At 48.7% G+C, this 17418-nt stretch overlaps 1 protein-coding gene across 1 annotated transcript in view; it reads right to left on the minus strand.

Annotated features, from left to right (window-relative positions):
- Positions 1 to 17418, minus strand: part of ITIH6 (inter-alpha-trypsin inhibitor heavy chain family, member 6) — a 29218-nt gene that overhangs the window by 6409 nt on the left and 5391 nt on the right. The window contains exons 3-8 of the mRNA XM_005860890.1: positions 16482 to 16592; positions 15422 to 15669; positions 13161 to 13330; positions 8635 to 8751; positions 4528 to 4699; positions 1750 to 3816 (exon numbers count right to left, since the gene is read on the minus strand). Coding sequence (XP_005860952.1) covers positions 1750 to 3816; positions 4528 to 4699; positions 8635 to 8751; positions 13161 to 13330; positions 15422 to 15669; positions 16482 to 16592 — 2885 coding nt within the window. The remainder of the gene's footprint in view (positions 1 to 1749; positions 3817 to 4527; positions 4700 to 8634; positions 8752 to 13160; positions 13331 to 15421; positions 15670 to 16481; positions 16593 to 17418) is intronic.

Consider the following 17418-nt stretch of genomic DNA (forward strand, 5'->3'; position numbering starts at 1 on the left):
GGGGGGCCCGGGCGGGGGGGGGGGCCCCCCCCCCCCCGAGTGCACAAATTTTTGTGCACCGGGCCTCTAGTATACTATAACAAATAATAGAGTGATTGGGGGAGTTAACAGATACTTGCCATAGTCTGGGGTGGTGGGATGGGTGGAAAGGACATTTGAGTTGAGATCAAAGTCATGAGCTGGAGTGTGAGTAGCAACAGAAAAGATGAGGGTGGTAGGAAGGGGACAGGGCAAGACAGGTCAGAGAGATTACCAAGTAGAGGGAACAGCTTGAAAGAGGTCCCTGAGTGGAGGTGCAAGTGGGAGCAGGGGCCATTGGAGGACCAGAGAGGAGGTCAGTGGGGCTAGAGTTCAGAGAGTGAGTGGGAGAAGGTGAGGTCAGAGAGGTATGGGGTAGAGAGAAGGTCATGAAGGCCATAAATAGGACTTTGGGCTTCATTCTAGGTGTGAAGGGACAATCTTAAGGGGTTAAATAGGGAAGGGAAATGAAGTAATGTATGTGTTAAAAGATCTGTTTGGCTGCTGTGGGAGAATGGCTAAGGGTTTCTCTAAAGAGAGCAGGGAGGCCAGTAAGGAGGCTGGAACAGTTGTCTAGGTGAGACACAATGGTATTCTGTCCTACAGTAGTGATAGTTGGGGTAGTGAAAAGAGGGTGCATTGGCAAATATATTAGAGGTAACATTGTCAGTAACTGAACATGGATGAGATGTTGGGAGGGGGTGGTGGTGAGGGAGAGGAGCATGTCAAAGATGTCATGCCCAAATTTGTGTCCCTGTGACTTACTGCCACCCCCAAGTGATTCTAATCCTACCCTATAAGGTCACCCAGGAAATGTCACTCCTCTCAGGAAAGCAGAATAGTGGAGTGGTGAAGCACATTCAGTCTGGGACCAGATTATGTAAATTCAAATCTCTTCCTATCAGTGTGACATGGAGCAAGTTGCTTCACCTCTCTGTGCTTCAGTTTCCACAGGTGTAAAATGCAGACACTAAGAATTTATTGTATTATTCGCCCTGACTGGTTTGGCTCAGTGGATAGAGCATCGGCCTGCGGACTCAAGGGTCCCAGGTTCGATTCCCGTCAAGGGCATGTACATTGGTTGTGGGCACATCCCCAGTGGGAGGTGTGCAGGAGGCAGCTGATTGATGTTTCTCTCTCATCGATGTTTCTAACTCTCTATCCCTCTCCCTTCCTCTCTGTAAAAATTCAATAAAATATATTAAAAAAAGAATTTATTGTGAGGATTAAATGAGGGACTAAAGTAGAGCAGTAGCTGCACCTAGAAAGAGCTCAAAATGTTAAGTGTTATTATTTCACAGTTTGGGGGAAATTTAAAGATAATTGTCATCATCTTCCCTAATTTTTATACCCCTTTCATTAAACAGTGCTGTTCACACAACACAAGAGAACTAATCAGACCTTCCTCGCCCAGTGATGCTCCCATTTATAACCCCACACCCTCCCCTACTTGGAAAGCATGAGCAGTTGTTTTTTCCAACAAAGCAAATGTCAAAGCCCCAGCTTGTTTCTGTTTAGCCTTCTCAGTTTTAACATCCCTTCTCTCCTAGGGCCTCATTCTGTGCTTATGTGCTGAGGCCCAGAGAAGCTAAGTAGCTGGTTCAAAGTTTCAAAATAAGCAAGCAGCTGTACTATCACTGGAATCTGCACAAGTCTTGCACACTCCTAATTCCTGGTGCTCTCCATTCAGACCTCCTTCTCATGACTTTCCCTCTTGCCCATGACACTCACCATTTTCGTCAGGAGTGAGGAAGGTATAGAAAGCCGGTGGGTTCAAGGACTCCACAAACTTGGACTCCACCATTGACTCAGACAGTAGCTCCAGTTCCTCAGGGAGAATGAGCAGGCTGACTGCCTCAGGGAGGGTGCTAGAAGGCAGCAAGACTGGCAGGTTTGGGGGGCTGCCTTCTGGCATAGGCTTGGAGCTGTTGGGTAGACCCATTGTTGGTACTCCTGACACAGATGGTCCCAGAATCTCCCCTGTGTTTTGGAGCCCTGACAGCAGGTCATGCTGATGCAAGAGCCTTTCAGGGGGCAGCAGAGAGGGCAGTGTGGGGTGAAAGGGAGTAGGGATGGGTTCTCCAAGGACAGGGGTTGTTGTGTTACTGCTGGGGCTTGTGGGATTTGAGATTGTACTTGGGACTGTGCTTAGGCTCCGAGGAGGTGGGGGCCTGGGTCTGACAGGTCTGGAGGGTAATGGGGTTTTGGGTTTATTGGGGATTGGTGTCCTAGGTTTAGAAAGCAATAAGCTTGGGGAAGTTTGATGAGGTGGGACACTAGGTTTAAGAGGTGATGGGACTTTAGGTGTCTTGGGTAAGAGGATCCCAGGTCTAGGGTATGACAGGTTGCTTAGGGTCTTGGGAACAGGAACCTTTGGTCTGGTGTGTGGTGGGTATTTGGGGATCTGAAGTGTGGAGACACCAGGCCTGGGCCGTGGCAGATTTTTGGGTGACTGTGATGTGAGTACCTTAGGCTGGGGGTGGGAGGTGGCATCCAGTTTAGGTTGTGATGGAGCACCAGGTTTGGAATGCAATGAAGTGACATGTTTCATAGTGCCAACTTTGGACTGGAATGGGGTTCCAGGATTCATAGGTGGAACTTGTGTCTCAGAAATTATGGGTAATAGGGTCCCAGGATTCTGGTGAGGTGGAATGCTGGGCTTCATAAGCACAAAGGCACCAGAATTTGAGGGCACAAGGGCAGCAGGTTTTGTCCTGAGAGTTGGCTGAGCCAAGGTGCCAGAATTGTGTTGTGCTGGAATTTTGGGCCTTGGATGTGCTGGGGTGGATACCGAACTAAGGCTCTGACCCAGGGGCTCCAAATCCCTGGAACTGCCCATCTTCTTTGTAGAGGCAGTAGTTGAGGATAAGTAAAACTTTGAGTTCACAAGCCTTGATTTGGGAGAGATCTTGGGCACCAAGGTTGGCCGGGCTGTGCCTGCCCCTAGGCCATGCCTGCTGGTGGAAGAGGGCATGATGGTTCCTGGCCCAGTTGTGGTGGAAGTCTGTCTTCTGGCCTTCTCACTGGCCTCCTTGGGCTGCACCATGACCAATGAAGTCAGAGGTGTGACAAAGTTGTATTCAAGGGACAGGTTGAGGACTTTGGCAGCCAACAAGTGGCGAGTGGTGGTGTCACGGGCTCGGAAGCGTGCCTCCAGCAGTTCTCCAATGGTGACATAGGCCCAGAGGCGGCGGATGAAGTGGGCTACATTGGCGGCTGGTTCACCTGGGCAACCAAAGGCCTTCTGGCTGCTGTTGGTGGCCACCTCACTGTGGCGGGCCACGAGAAGCTGACCTTTGGGGCCACGGGCTGCCAGGTGGATGCCCAGTTCCTGCTCACCTGGCTGCACCAGGCCTGCCACCACCAGCTCTGAGCCACCAAAGTAGTTGGGGAAAAGAGCCCAAGGGGAGGCCCCAACCAAGCCGCCCAGGTAGTCCAGACGCACATCTGCCAGTAGAGGCATGGAGATCTCCTCATAGAGGCCCTGCAGCTGTAGGGCTGCATCGGTGTCTTCGTATATGCGCCGGGCTGCTCCTCGATTCTCCAGGGACAGGCGACGTAGCAGTGGGAAGTCAGCATCATCCCCAAAGGCCAAGCTGAAAAGGGCCACTCTGTTGTCCAGTGCCTGACGGACATTGGAGAGGATCACATTGGGAGTCGTCACGCCAGCGGTGGGCTCCCCGTCTGTCAGGAAGATGATGAGAGGGATCCTCCCCACACTGGAGCCCCTCCCAGGCTCCTGGTTGCTATGGTTCAGCACCGAAGCAGCTGCCAGCAGAGCTGTGTTGATGTCGGTCCCTAATTGGGGAGCAGGCTGTGAGACCATCTTTTCTAGTTACTTCTACCCCCATTGCAGACACACTAGACACCTCACCAATCTCCCAGTCATATCACCTGATCTTTGCTCAAACTCTTTCTACTGTTTATCCTTCCCGAGTCCCCACCTCCGCACAGGCTTCCTGAGAGCGGACAGTGGGGCCCGCATGTCCTTGGCTTTTCTCACTCCCTATCTCAGACTGTGCTTTGCCTGTTTCTAGGAGGGAATGTTTCATTCTCTAGTCAGATTGGCAGCTCCTCAAGGACAGTACCCCACACTTCCAGGGCAAGAAAGGGCCGAATTGACAGGAAGCGATGGTGGGTGGGGAGACTTCAGTAATTGTTTGAGAAACAATTGATCAAAAGCCAGAATCAGGGCAGCAACTTACTCAAAGGCTTGGAAATAAATATCTAGATTATTGATTAAAAAAAAAGTCTTAGCAAATTCTTCTATGAGCTTTAAAGAACAGGAAACTTAGATCCAAAGGGGGAATATGCCCTAAAACAAATGGCGAATCAGCTGTGCTATTTCCACTAGGAAAAGAAACCCAGAGGCACTTATTTGTGTAAAATGTAATCATGATATTCCGGGCACTGTGAGAGGTGAGGTGGATGGGGGAATGAAGGGAGCATTTTAAGAATTTCCCACATCACCACAGCCTGTCCATTTGGGTGGGTAGGTCTAATACTTACAACCATCAGCTTCCATGTGGCCCAGGTAGTCCTTGGCACTGTGTACATTCTGGATGGTGGCCTGGATGGAGCCTCCAGCTTTCCAGACACTAACCGTGTCAGAAAAGGAGATGATGTTGAAGTAGTCGTTGGCCCGCAGGTCACCAAGAATCACATTCATGGCCTTTTTAGTCTGTGGGATATGGACAAAGTGAAGGAGATGGACCAAGACTTGAGGTCTTGCTCAAGTTTGAAAGGCTCTTTGTGTACAGGGTACTAAGATCCAGGACTCTCTGATCCCAACATCCTGTGGGTATAGGATTCTCAGGTCAAAATGCTCTATAGGCTCTATGGCCCAAAGCCCAGAACGACACTAACCAATGGCAACTTCTAGCCATGTGGAATCTTTAAAAATGTAAATGTAAGTTAGTTAAAACCAAAGAAAAATTTTATAATTGTTAGCTTTTTTTCACTTGCAGTAGCCATATTTCAAGTGGCCAGTGGTTACTGTACTGGAAACTTCAAAATTTTAAAATAATTCCACCATCAAGAAGGTTCTATTGGACAGTGGTGGTCTGGAAGGTTCAAGCTCTATGCTTCCAGAGACTTAGGATTCATGTGTTCTATGGATCCTGGACCCCATGACCCAGAATTCAATGATTCCAGGGCCCTAAACTTTAAGAGCTTTGTGATTCCAGGTCTTTATAGCTGTCTTTCAATGACCTTGCATGCTTGGTTCTGTTTCATCTAATCTGTTCTTCTACTTCACCCTCTGTTTCTTCCAGTCTGGTCTTTTCACCAGCCCCCAGATAACCCAAATTCTATTTTGTCTCCACAACTGTTGTACTTGTTGTGTCCTTTAGACAGCAGACCTTCCCACTTCCCCTTTACTTATTCATATTTTCACTGTTCCTTCAGTTGCTCCTTCTCTGGGCAGCCCTTCTTTGGATGCTTATTCTGACCCATGCCATTCACACCCAGACATTCTTTTTCCCAGGCTGTTTACTGACTGTTTTATGTGGAATATTTTCATTCTCCATCCAGATATTGAGCCCTCTGAGAACAAGGCTTAGAATACTTCTTCCTCCTGGCTCCCTTCTTATGACACTACTTAGCACAGGGCTAGGCCCATAGGAACTGGGAACTGTGTTTCTAACTGGATCTGAAGTCTAGAGGGGGTTCAGTAAATAGGGCATGTGGGTTCTAGTATTAGGTACCATTTATAGGATACTTCTATGTTCAAGGAACTGTGAAAAATGCTTTAGGTGCATCAGCTCATTTAATCCTCACAGCAACACAATGAAGAAGATACTAATATTATCCTCATTTTACAGGTGATGACACTGAGGCTCAGTAAACAGGGTAAATAGGTTCAAGTCTATAGGAAGTTCAGTAAATAGGGCATGTGGGTCCTTATGATGCTGGACAGTGGCAGTGAGCCACAGTTCCCAGTCAGCAACACAATCATGAGGGTAAGCAACAGACACTCTACAGTATTTTTTTGGATATTGTGTGTTGTGCTTTCACATCCCATCGTGTCACAAAAGGTCAGTCTATGTCATCTGTTTCTGGTGAGAAGAAGATGAGGAAGGCAATTACTCTTGAGATGAAACTCAAGATAATTGCCCAGTTGTAGGCTCATGTAAGCCTTTGAGCACATTTAAGGCAAGCTATGATTTTTGGTAGGTTAGTTGTATTAAATGCATTTTGACATGATATTTTCAACTTATGATGGGTTTATTGGGTACATAACCCCATCATGGGTTGGGGAGCATCTGTACCTTGTAACAGAGTAGTCCCAGTTATTCCCTCCTGTCTCTTATAACACTGCTGTCATTAATTTCACTTATCAGTAGGCTATATTCACTGAATACATTATTGCTATTATTATTTTGAACAACCTGTTTTCTGTTAGATAAATTAATTAAAAAATAAAATATTTTATGTTACCTTTATTTATTCCTTCTCTAACACTCTTCCTTTTTAAATGTAGATCCAAGTGTCTGAGATATACTATTTTCCTTCTCTCTGAAGAATTTCTTTAAAATTTACCTGTTTGAGGCAGGTCTACTAGCAATAGTTCCCTCAACTTTTGCCTGGTTGATAAAGTATTTCTTTCACTTTGGATGGACAATGATGCTGTACACAGAATTCTAGGCTAGGGTTGTTGTTTCCCCCCCCCCCCCCCCCCCCCCCTTTAACACTTTAAAACATTTTATCCACTTTTTTTTTTGCTTACGTGGTTTCTCAAGAGAAATCTGATGTAATTCTTATCCTTGTTCCTCCATAAGTAAAGTGTTATTTCCTATGAGCTTTTTAAAGGATTTTCTTTTTGTCTTTGATTTTCTGAAGTTTGAATAGGATGTGCCTATCTGTGGATTATTTGGTATTTCCTGTTTAGAGTTCTTTGACCTTCCTGGACCTATGATTTGATGGTTGGCATTTATTTTGGAAAATTTATATCTATTCATTCCTTCAACTATTTCTTCTGTTACTGTCTCTCTTTCTTCTCCTTCTGTTATTCTCATTACAACATATGTTACACTTTTGTAATTGGATGCGGTTGCTGGATATTCTGTAAGGTTTTTTTCATTTTATTCTTTGCTTTTCAGGTTGGGAAGTTCCTAGTAACATATCTTCAAGCTCATCAATTCCATGTTCAAGCTCCTAATGAGCCCATCAAAGATATTCTTCATTCCTGTTACTGTATTTTATATGTCTAGCATTTTCTTTTAATTTTCTTAGGGTATCTATATTTGTTTACATTGCCCATTTGTCCTTGCATGTTGTCCACTTTCTCCATTAGAGCCCTTAGCATATTGGTTAGTTATTTAAAATTCTCACTCTGATCATTCCAACACACCAGTCTGGTTCTGATGTTGATTTATCTCTTCAGACTGTGTATTTTCTATTAACATGTCTTCTAAATTTTTGTTGAAAGCCAGAGATGGTGTATCAGGTAAAAGGTGCTGAGGTAAATAGGACTTTAATGTCAGGTTTTCTGTTTACCTGGCTAGAAGTGAAATTGTGTTTGCGGCTTGCTGCAATTGCAGGTGTCAGAGGCTAACATTTCTTTTAGGGTCCTTGTTTTTATCTCCTCTGTTTGTCTTGTGTATCCCTAGAGATCCTTTCCTAAATTGTGTATAGGCTTCCAGTTCTTTCAGCTGACACCTCCTATTGCTCTACAAAAGACATGTTGATATAGTGGCAATGTGTTGGGAGAGGGGAAGCATTGCATAGTTCTATCATTATGACTCACTCTTCTAGGGCAACTGTGCCCCTGGTATATGACCGTCACAAGTTCTCCTCAGCTTAGGAGAAATAGGAAGGCTAGAAAGGTTTGGAGTTGGCTATATCCTTTCCTCTATAACGAACGCTAAAGGGAGACAATTTTCAATATCTACCTACCCCAAGTTTGGCTACACTTTGGTAAAACAAAAGTCAGTTAGCCTTAGGTCCCATGGACTCTGTGGTTCAGAACTTCAAGGAATAAAGGCTATACTGTCCCGGAACACTTGAACCTTATAACTCTAGACACCTAGAGTACAATAGCTACAAATACTGCTCCCAGAACAATAAGGATTCAGGCTCTAAAGTCAAAATCTTTTTGGCTGACAGCTCTGTTTCAAGGGTGTTTGGGAGAAGGGATACAAGATTTAAGTCTAGATGGAACAGGACTCCATAGTTTCTATGCACTACAATGCTAGCACACTGCATTTTTCTGGCTTTGAAGTAAAAATAATTTAAAAGCCTGTGGCCTTGGAAATGTTCAGAGTCTAAAATGTCTAAGGTTTTATTTATGTTTTGACTCACGTGTTTGATACCAGAGCGCTCTAGCTCAGAGACTCTGCAATTCTGGGACCTTCTAAGCCCAGGAGTTTTGTGGTGCGGGGTCTCCATGGTTCAGGCCCCATAGTCCAATGTTTCAATGTTCCTCATATTCTGTGGCTCCAGGTCTACAGGGCTCCTGATATGTAAGGTACCAGGACCCTAAAGGGGCCAGGCCTGTAAGACCAAAGAGTGATGGGATGATAGAGTCTCTGGCCCCAGCGACCCAGTGTTGCAGCTCTGTCTGCTTGCTGAGACTTAACAAGAAGAGGTCTGAGAGGTCACCAGGCTGCTTATTACCTGCTTCATCTTGGTACCAAACATGGAGCCGCTCACATCAATAACGAACACCACATTTTTCTCAACCGGTGGAAGGCCTCTGGGGGCAAAGTAGTGAATAAAATAGCCATCATAAACCTGGACAAAAGGAATGAAAGCACAAGAACAGGGAAAGCTGGTTTAAATCAGGTCCCCTCTTAGTCTCCTACATACCAGCCCCTTCCCTGCCTAGGCCTTATCACTGTTTCTACTTAAAGAGGCATGTGTGCCTGTTTCTTCCATGTCCCTCTCCTCCACCAGAAGCGTGTCTCTTCTGTTCAGACTGTCAGTCTAGGACCTGCCCCAGAGCTGTGGAGGCTGGCTGGGGGCCCAGGGCTCCAAGGAGCAGGATCTCTGTAAAATGTGAGTTCCTGTCCATGAGAGCTGGGCTTGCACAGTCTTGAGGGCCCCTAGGGACATTTTGCCTGGGCTCCAGGAACTGTAACTATTGTTTTAACCTCCCTCTATAGAGTGAGCCTGGGGCCCAGCTCCATGGCTGCCAGGGGCTGGGAGTATGCAGGGCCTCCCTCTCCTCCTTCAACCTCCTTTCTGCTGTTGCTGGGCAGAGCAGGGAGGGGAGGAGGGAGCAGAGGCTGAGTGAGCTGTTTGTTCAGAGGGGATTGGTTAGCCCAGGTGCAGATGCCTGAGGCTGTGGGGGCTGTGATTGGCTGCCGCCCCCTCCCCCTACTCCAAATCTCCCTGTGCAGAGCCTGGGGGCTGGGACAGCTGAGGGAAGGAGAGGGGGGAGCTGGGAGGGCCCCCTGACCAGTGTCAGCTCAGCTTAGAGAAGTATGGGCTTGCTGGGGGTCTGAGCTGCCCAGCAGCCTGAAGCTGGCTGTGCCCTGGGATAAACTGCTACTTCTCTTCACTGCCATGCAGGCACCCTCTGATCACAGGGCTGGGGACACTATGTCCTCTTCTCTCGGGGGATCTCAGAAGACATGGGAGGACATCTTGGTCTTCCCCGCCACCCCAGCCTTTGAGTTCATTCCCAAGTACACGTGCAGGCTCTGTGTCCACTTTTCCCCGCAACCTACAGCAGTCCCCAGAGGTCTGGGTCCATCCCCCGCAATTGCCCAAGCCAAGAGCAGAGGCCCGCAGCCCTCCTCTGTTCCTCCCCTACCTGGCTAAGCCAGGGCTTCTGGAGAAATCAATACCCATCCCTCCATGGTCCCAGGCTCACAGGTGGCCCCACACCTCACATCCTATAAGCCAGAGGCACAACGCAGGTCACCAACCTCTCACTCACCTCAGCTGGCATGCCATCCACTCTCCGGACGTGTCTCCCTCCCTTCCTCATGAAGGAAGTTCAGGACGCCAGGCCATGTCCCTTGGACTGCCCATCCTCCCCTTGCTCAGGCTCCACATCCCCATACACCCCTTCTCTCTACTGAAAGACAAAAGAGTCCCACCCTGGACCCCATGGACTCCCAGCCTCTAGCACCTGCTCCACCGGTCAGGCCCCTGCACTCCAACTCAACCCACATACCCTACAAGGTCTTCTTTAGAATAAAAATTTTTATGTGTTTTCCATCCACTAAGACAAACCCCATTGATCCCAATCCCACCCAACTGCCAACCAGCATCTCCCCCGGTAGCATGCCATGGAAATGATATGGACACTCATAAGGGTCTTCTCATCTCCATCTCACTCCTCCACCGACCACAGGCTGGGCCTCACCTCCACCACACAGTGACCTTTCCTCACTAAAGGCAACAATGACCAGCTGGTTCCCAAGCTCAGGGAGTATATTTCAATGTCCATCCAACTGCACCTCCCTGATGAGTTTCACAATGGATTATTTACTCTGATTTATTCAAACACCTTTTACCCTAGGATCTGAGATGGTGAACTCGCCTTATCTTCCCACCATCTCTGGTAGGTGTGCTTCAGTCCCTTTCTTGGGCTGTCTTTTCTCCCCCCTGTCTCTTAAGCAGCGCTTCCCAATATTTTTGAACCATGGCATGCCAGAAAATGATTATGTTTGTGTAGCACAATGGAGGGAAGTGGTGGGAATTTACAGCTCTGAGCAGATTGTTGGCAGCTGGTGGGGCCGGACACCGGGAGGGTTGAGATCAATAGCCCCTTGCATGGGAATCTCAGCCTTAGCAACAGCCATCCTGGATCTGCCTTGGGGCCTGCACATTCTCCCTGGGTCATCTGGCTACCCTCTCGGTTTCGACTGCCCAGGCTCCACTGATGACTTCACGTGTCTTGCTCCAGTCCAATGTTTTCCACTCTTCCCCCTCTACAGCTGCACACCCACTCACTCTTGGACCTGCTCCCTTCGATGTCTGAAGATGCCTCCACTGGATTCTGCACAAACAGTAAATTCACTTTCTGCCTCCATCCTACCCCTGAGCACCTTTGCCATTTAAGGCACCGTCATCCACATGGTCACTCCAGATACAGACCCCAGGGTCACTCCTCAATCCTGTGTGCCCCTCCTTCCTGCACGCAACCAGCCACAAGCTCCTCCTGGTTTCTTCTGCTGGACATCTCAGGTCCCCGCCTCCTCTCCATCCCAAACTCACACGGCCCAAGCTCAGGTGTTTCTGTCATGTTTCCCTGCTTCTATTGTGGCCGCTTCCAACCATATATCTTTGCAGCTCCTGCTTGATCTGGCCTTTCTAACCAAAACCTCCTAATGTCATTCCCTCTCTTGGCTCCCTCATCACCTCAAGACAAAGGGCATGCTCCTTTCCTGCCCCGAAAGCCTTTGAACCTTCGGTCTCACCTTGTGCCATTTCTTGTGCCTGAAATCTATGCTCCGGAAACCCCAACCCACTTGAAGTTCCCTACGCACCCATGGATAGTTCCAGCCCCCCTTCTTTGTTTCAGTGAATAGGATCTGTATGTGATTCACCTCAGGTTTCCAACATCAGCCAGCAGTGGGCATGACACATATTAACTTCCCAGGGTGTCCTGACTGAATGACTAAAGGGGGAGTTGCTGGCCTTTGAAATTGGGCATACTTGAGTAGGAAAGGGACGTGAATTGAGGGTTCTTGGTGAGGGGATGCAGGAGTCAGGATACACAGTGGGTGGGAGTGTGGGTCATCTCATCGAATGGCCAATCCCACCTATTCTACCTGCATTTCTACTCCAGGCAATGGTGAAAAAGGTATAGAATGAAGAAGCAGATAAATACCTTTACCCACACACCATGGAACAGCAGGTCACGGCCCCTGCTGCCACCTACTGGCAGGATACCCTCAGCTCCCATTCTGAGAGGGCAAATGACTGTTATTCCCCCTACACAGCAGGCTGGCTGTGCCACACCCCTGTGCCCCTGCACACACTGTCTCTCCTGTCTCTGCATGGAATTCCCATCACCCTACCTGCCCAGGTGGAGGCGGACTCTATTCGTTTTTGCCATGCTAATTTAAGGCCAACCCCTTTAGGAAGGCTTTCTTAAAACCCTCCTCAACGGCATCTGCACATCACCCATTCCAGCTTTATACACACTAGGACGTGTGATGAATGTTAAGGCTCCATGTATGTGTCCCCTTCAAGACTAGGACATTCTGGAGGGAGAGTAGGTTCTGTGTCAAAGGCGTCTCTGAGTTCTCAGAGGCAGTGGGGACAGCACTGGGCTAGAGTAGCTCTGCTTGGTGGAGTTGTGCCCACCTAGGAATTAATGAATAACTGAGCGCATGAGGAGAGGTGTAACCAATGGATTATATTAGCCCAAGGAAGAGAGAGGAAGTGTGAGTGGGGTGTGTTCATCAGGGAGGTGGTGTTTCAGCGAGGTCTTTAAGGACAAGGAGGACACTGGCCAGTGGGGAGAGGCGGGAGGAGATATGCCCAGGGCAGCAGACAGTAGGAGCAAATGCTCACACACAGTGAAAGGCGGGTTCAGTGCTTTGGGGAGAGAGGTGTGTGGTGTGGTGGGGAGGCAGCTGGAGGGTCAGTGTGCACTGGAGGCAGTGAGCGGTGTGACAGGAGAGGCAGGGGGACCAGACATCTGAGGCTGCTGTGCCGTCATTCTCACAAAGCCAGGGTCTTGGGTCAATGCTCTACCCGCCCAGTAGTGCAGGGGCCCTCTGCTTATTCTTAGGATTGTGGGAGCTCAGGATTGAAGAGATCCCTGCTTAGGAAGATGGCTCTGATGAGGCAAGAGGGATTCTTAAAACTTGGACATAGCAAGAAAGTCTAAGAGAACATGGGAGCAGCAGAGCTGCAGAACGTGTGAGAGCCCTTGAGTGTGAGAGACTTATGCCTGGCCAATAGCTCACTTTCCAAAAAACGGGTGAAGACTGGGCTATGGCCTGATCCTTTCAGAAAAGGATGCATTTGGAGCTGGATTCAATTTGCACAGTTCCAGGTCCCCAGTGCTCTGGGGAGCACATGTGCCTCCCCAGTTGTGCCATCACGTGTCACCACACATCTTCTCGCTCTGTGTCGCTAGTCCTCACTGATCCCTGGGAAAAGGAAGTGAGCCAGGTTGTTGCCCCGACCTGTGTGTCTCCAGAGCTCATGCTCGCTCCATGCCCCTGGCCCCTCACCTGCACGTCGCCAATGATGTCCTCCATGACAACATCATACTGGACCACAAAGTCGGCCATGATGCCTGAGCTGGAGAAGGCAGCCTGGTCCTTCAGTGTTGGGCAGAAGGTGACTCGCACACAGGTCTCTCCCTTCTCAATTCTTGTGGATGGGGGCGGGCCAGCCTCACCTGTATGGGTGGGGAGGGGAGGGGTGCATTGGGATGGCATGGAAGGCTCACCAGCAGGAAGCCAAGCAAGGGGACAGCAAAAGGAACAATACCTGGGGAGGGTGAAGAGTAAGCCCTGTGCCACCTGCTGCTCCTCCTGCCTGCAATGCCATTCCACCTGCCCAAATGCCACACTCCTTCCTCTGCAAATCCTAGAACCAGCTCTGCCTGCTCTGCCTCTGCCAGCAAGCCTACCCAGCCTGGCAGACCCAGCCCTCCCCTCAGCTCCCAGGCTCTGGGAGGCTGACCCTCATGCACACCTCTGCCCTCCATCCTGGGGCCTAGTGTCACGTCCCCAGGTAGACCAGCAGCCTGGCTCTCCCGCCAGAGGCCGTGTGTTGTGTGTTGTGGAGAGAGACAGACGTACAGACAGGGCCTGGGTTTCCTCCTGTGCCCCTTGCTGCTGTGGGAAATTGCAGTCCATCAGGGTTCTCCTCTGGGATAGAATTGCATGTGTTTTCTCCCCCCTCTGCCTTCTGCCGCTCAGAATCACGTGTGTGAATAGGCCGTTCGCGCCTCATGGAAACACAGAGGACTTTCTGGTCCCGGATGTTTGCTGAGCTGGCCATAAGATCAGCTCCTCTGGAATTTTAGTCCAAGACAAATGTCCTTTTAGACATGTCTCTGTGCCTCTTTTTTCCAGAAAATGACAACTTGGGAATTCTGCCACCCGCTCCCCCTTTCTGCTACAGCTGTCAGGAAGTTTAGGGGCAAACTGAGGCCCCATACTCTCTGAGGCCCCCGCTTACATACATTCCCCTGGCTTCCTTCCTTTCAGAGGTCTTTGTTCTGTTTTTATCCCCACAGGACTGGCTCTACCCTCTGTTTTAACCTTTAAGGAGCAGGGGGAGGGAGCTGCCATTTTTAGCCTAGGGTGTAAGAGGGCAGGCTCCAAGGGCTCAGAGGCTGCCTGTGGGGCCCTGGAAACTCCTTCCCGCTCTCTCAGCCTCAGTCTCCCCAGGATTGTAGCTCCTATTTCACAGACAGTGTTTGTGGGATTAAAAGAGACTTTAGGTAAAGCACGTGAAGCCATCCTTGCATCTTAGTAATTGCTCAATCATTCTAAGGATTGCAGTTTTCCTCAAACCTTCCTCTGCAGCAGGGATTTGCAGGGAGGAGTCTTATCACACTCTCTCTGTGGGCCTGGGCCCCAGGTGGCATCTCCTCATTGTGCGGATGGAAAAGGGAAGCAGAGCACTTGAGGGATTTGCCTGCGCCCCCACCTTAGGGGAAGGTCAAAGCTGGGATTGGAGCCCATGTCTGTGTGTCCGTCTCTCCTTCGTGTACCACACTGTCACTCTGGGTTATCAGGGTCAAACCAGGCGGGAGCTCCAAGCTAAAGAGCTTGGTGAGGGTGGCCCCAGGCCATGGTGATTCCTCTGTGCCTGTCCACTCATCTCTCAGAGGAGGTGGGTGGGCCAGGTCAGTGGTTCTCTGACCTGGCCAGACTCCAAGTTCACCTGCCACCTGGTCAGAAACAGGTTCTTGGGCCCCTTCCCAACCTACTGAATCGAACTCCAGAGGGTGGGGTCCGGGAATCTGCACCCCTAACATGGGGGTTCTGATGTCGCCAGTCTGGCCTTCACACACCTCTAGATGAACTTACAGCAAGGCTGGCAGCCAGGACATCTCTGGCTCACAGCGCCTGAGACCATATCCTCAAGGTCAGCCTGCAGTGTATGCTCTCCGCCCACTGCCCTTCCATTCTCTGCTGTGATTCCACAGCAAAGCAAGATTTGGCTTCCACAACCCTCAGCATTGTTAACACATGATTTCATTGAGCCCACCCAGCAACCCCTCCCCTAATCTTTATTTTTTTCACGAGGAAAATCACAACCCTGGGAAGTGGTTGGACTTGCTGTTTCACATAGCTTGCAAGGATCAGGCCAAGTTTTTAACCCCCAAATCTTTAACTCCTGACATGTTTTCTTCTCATTTTTTCAATGTGAGCGCAGAGCGGAAGAGGTACTAGAAGGAAGCCCAGGGAGAAGGGGAAGGTTCCCATTCAGGGAAGGCCAGTCTCATGGCTGACCCGTAGTTCTGCCCACATACTTGTGTGGGTTTTGGTGCGCAGGCGGCTGGTCCTCAGAGGTGGTACGTGAACATAGCCAATGCCCGTTCTTTCTGACACTGTGACCTCTATACTTAGCCTTGTCACCAACTGGCCAGGCCTCAGGCTCACCACCAGCTGGTACTGGCCCTGGTGCCGCTGCAGCAGTTCCTCATAGGCCAGGGAAAAAGTCACCTCTGTGCCTGCTGCCAGACTGGTGGAGATGCGGAACTTTTCTGATTCCCGGTCCCTGGGCATGAAAGGGAGGAGGGTGGGAAGGGGATGGGATGTCACGAGGGGGAGGGGAGCTATTAGATGACCTAGTTCTGCCCATCCCCGCCCGGCCCCAGCAGACCTGACAAGGCTTCTAGTTTTACTAAGTCTCTTGCCCACAGTTAGTCATCCACTCATTAATCTGTCTCTTTCCTTCATTCACCCTACTCAATATTCTTCCTGAGAAATTCTATCAGAGGAATTCTATCATAAGGAAACTCTGCAAGTGAAAATCTGAATCTAGGATAGAACAATAGGGACTAATGATTTGTTTTACAAAAAGAGTTTTCAATTAACACAGGATGCCTCTTCCCCTTCCCACAGCCCCTCACAACCACCCCTCTCCCATGCTTTAGGCTCAGCTTGTGTCAATTTGCAGTGGTCAAACGTAATATTTACGTGCTTGATGAAATTCTTTTGGAAGTTGGGAGGAAACATTGAAGGAACACAATACATTTCTGCCAGCAGAATGGAACTCAGTTAGGAAACAGGATTTGCTTTAGAAAAATCTCACTTGAACACAACCTTACCGGAAGGTGCCAATTCTTAAACAAGCCACATCCTGCTGGCAGGAGGAAAGTGGAAATGGAGAAGTAAACTCCCATTTATTGAGCACCTACTCTTTTACAGGCCAAATGAACTCACGCTATCTTCCTGTAATCCCATGAAGTAGAGATCATTGGCCCCACTTTACCAAAGTAGAGACTGAGACCCAGAGAGAACACATGTAAGCCCCGGATCATACAGCTAAGATGTACTTGCCATGCTTCAGATCGGATGGAGCCTTACCTGATGCCTACATGAGCAGCTGTCTTTCCCTGCTGATGGGCTTCCTCATAGATTTTCTTTGCCTGATGCTTTTCTTTGATTTCTGCAATGTAGACTTTATTGTTGATGGTCCTGATGGAGCAGGGAAGAGGAAGGCCAGAAAGAGACAGAGAAATAAAAATAGATGGTCAGAGACAGAGAGAGAGAAAGAGACACATAAAGAAGAGGAAGGAGAAGGATGGAGGATGGGGAGAGAGAAAAAGGGCAGAAGAGTACCATAAAGCCAGAGTGAGAGCAGGAACAAGAGAAAAGAGGAGAAGTGAGGGAGATAAAAACAGGTGAAGCAGTTATCATTATCTCTACTTGTCATATGGGGAAATAGAAACAGTTGGCATATGATGGACCTAATGTTAGGACTTTATGTTTCCCAAAGTGTTGAATGAATTCCAAGTTTTGGCACGTAAAATAATTGTAGGTGGGACACAACTGAACATTTTTATTATAGTTGATATGTTTTTACTGTAATGTGTATTGAACATATAAGTAGCATGTTGAACCCATGAGCTCATAGATATTGTTGCTTAGAATAAAAAATATATCTATTTAAAGAAAATATATTAAGTAAATAATATGGTAGGTGGTACAGGCAGTAAAAATTGTGAAAGCAGAATGCAAATTGCTGCAAAGACATCTGGCTCAGAGACTGATGGGATACTAATGGAATTGTTCACCCCTGTTTTTCCCCTCGCTCTAAGAAGGTAATAAAGTGTAAAGGACTTCAAAGAAGGGAGAGAGCACTTTTGCTCAAGTCTTCAAGAAAGGGTCCTGAGGATGTGGCCTTGGTGTTGGGCCTGAAAGACAGGGAGGATTTGGATAAATAATCCTCATTGGTATTGCCTTCTGAGTCTCCATTGCTGGCTCCTTCTCTTCCTCTTTTCCCTTCTTCTCCTTCCCCTCC

This window comes from Myotis brandtii, unplaced genomic scaffold (genome assembly GCF_000412655.1).
Source record: "Myotis brandtii unplaced genomic scaffold, ASM41265v1 scaffold1424, whole genome shotgun sequence".
In the NCBI taxonomy this organism is placed as follows: domain Eukaryota; kingdom Metazoa; phylum Chordata; class Mammalia; order Chiroptera; family Vespertilionidae; genus Myotis; species Myotis brandtii.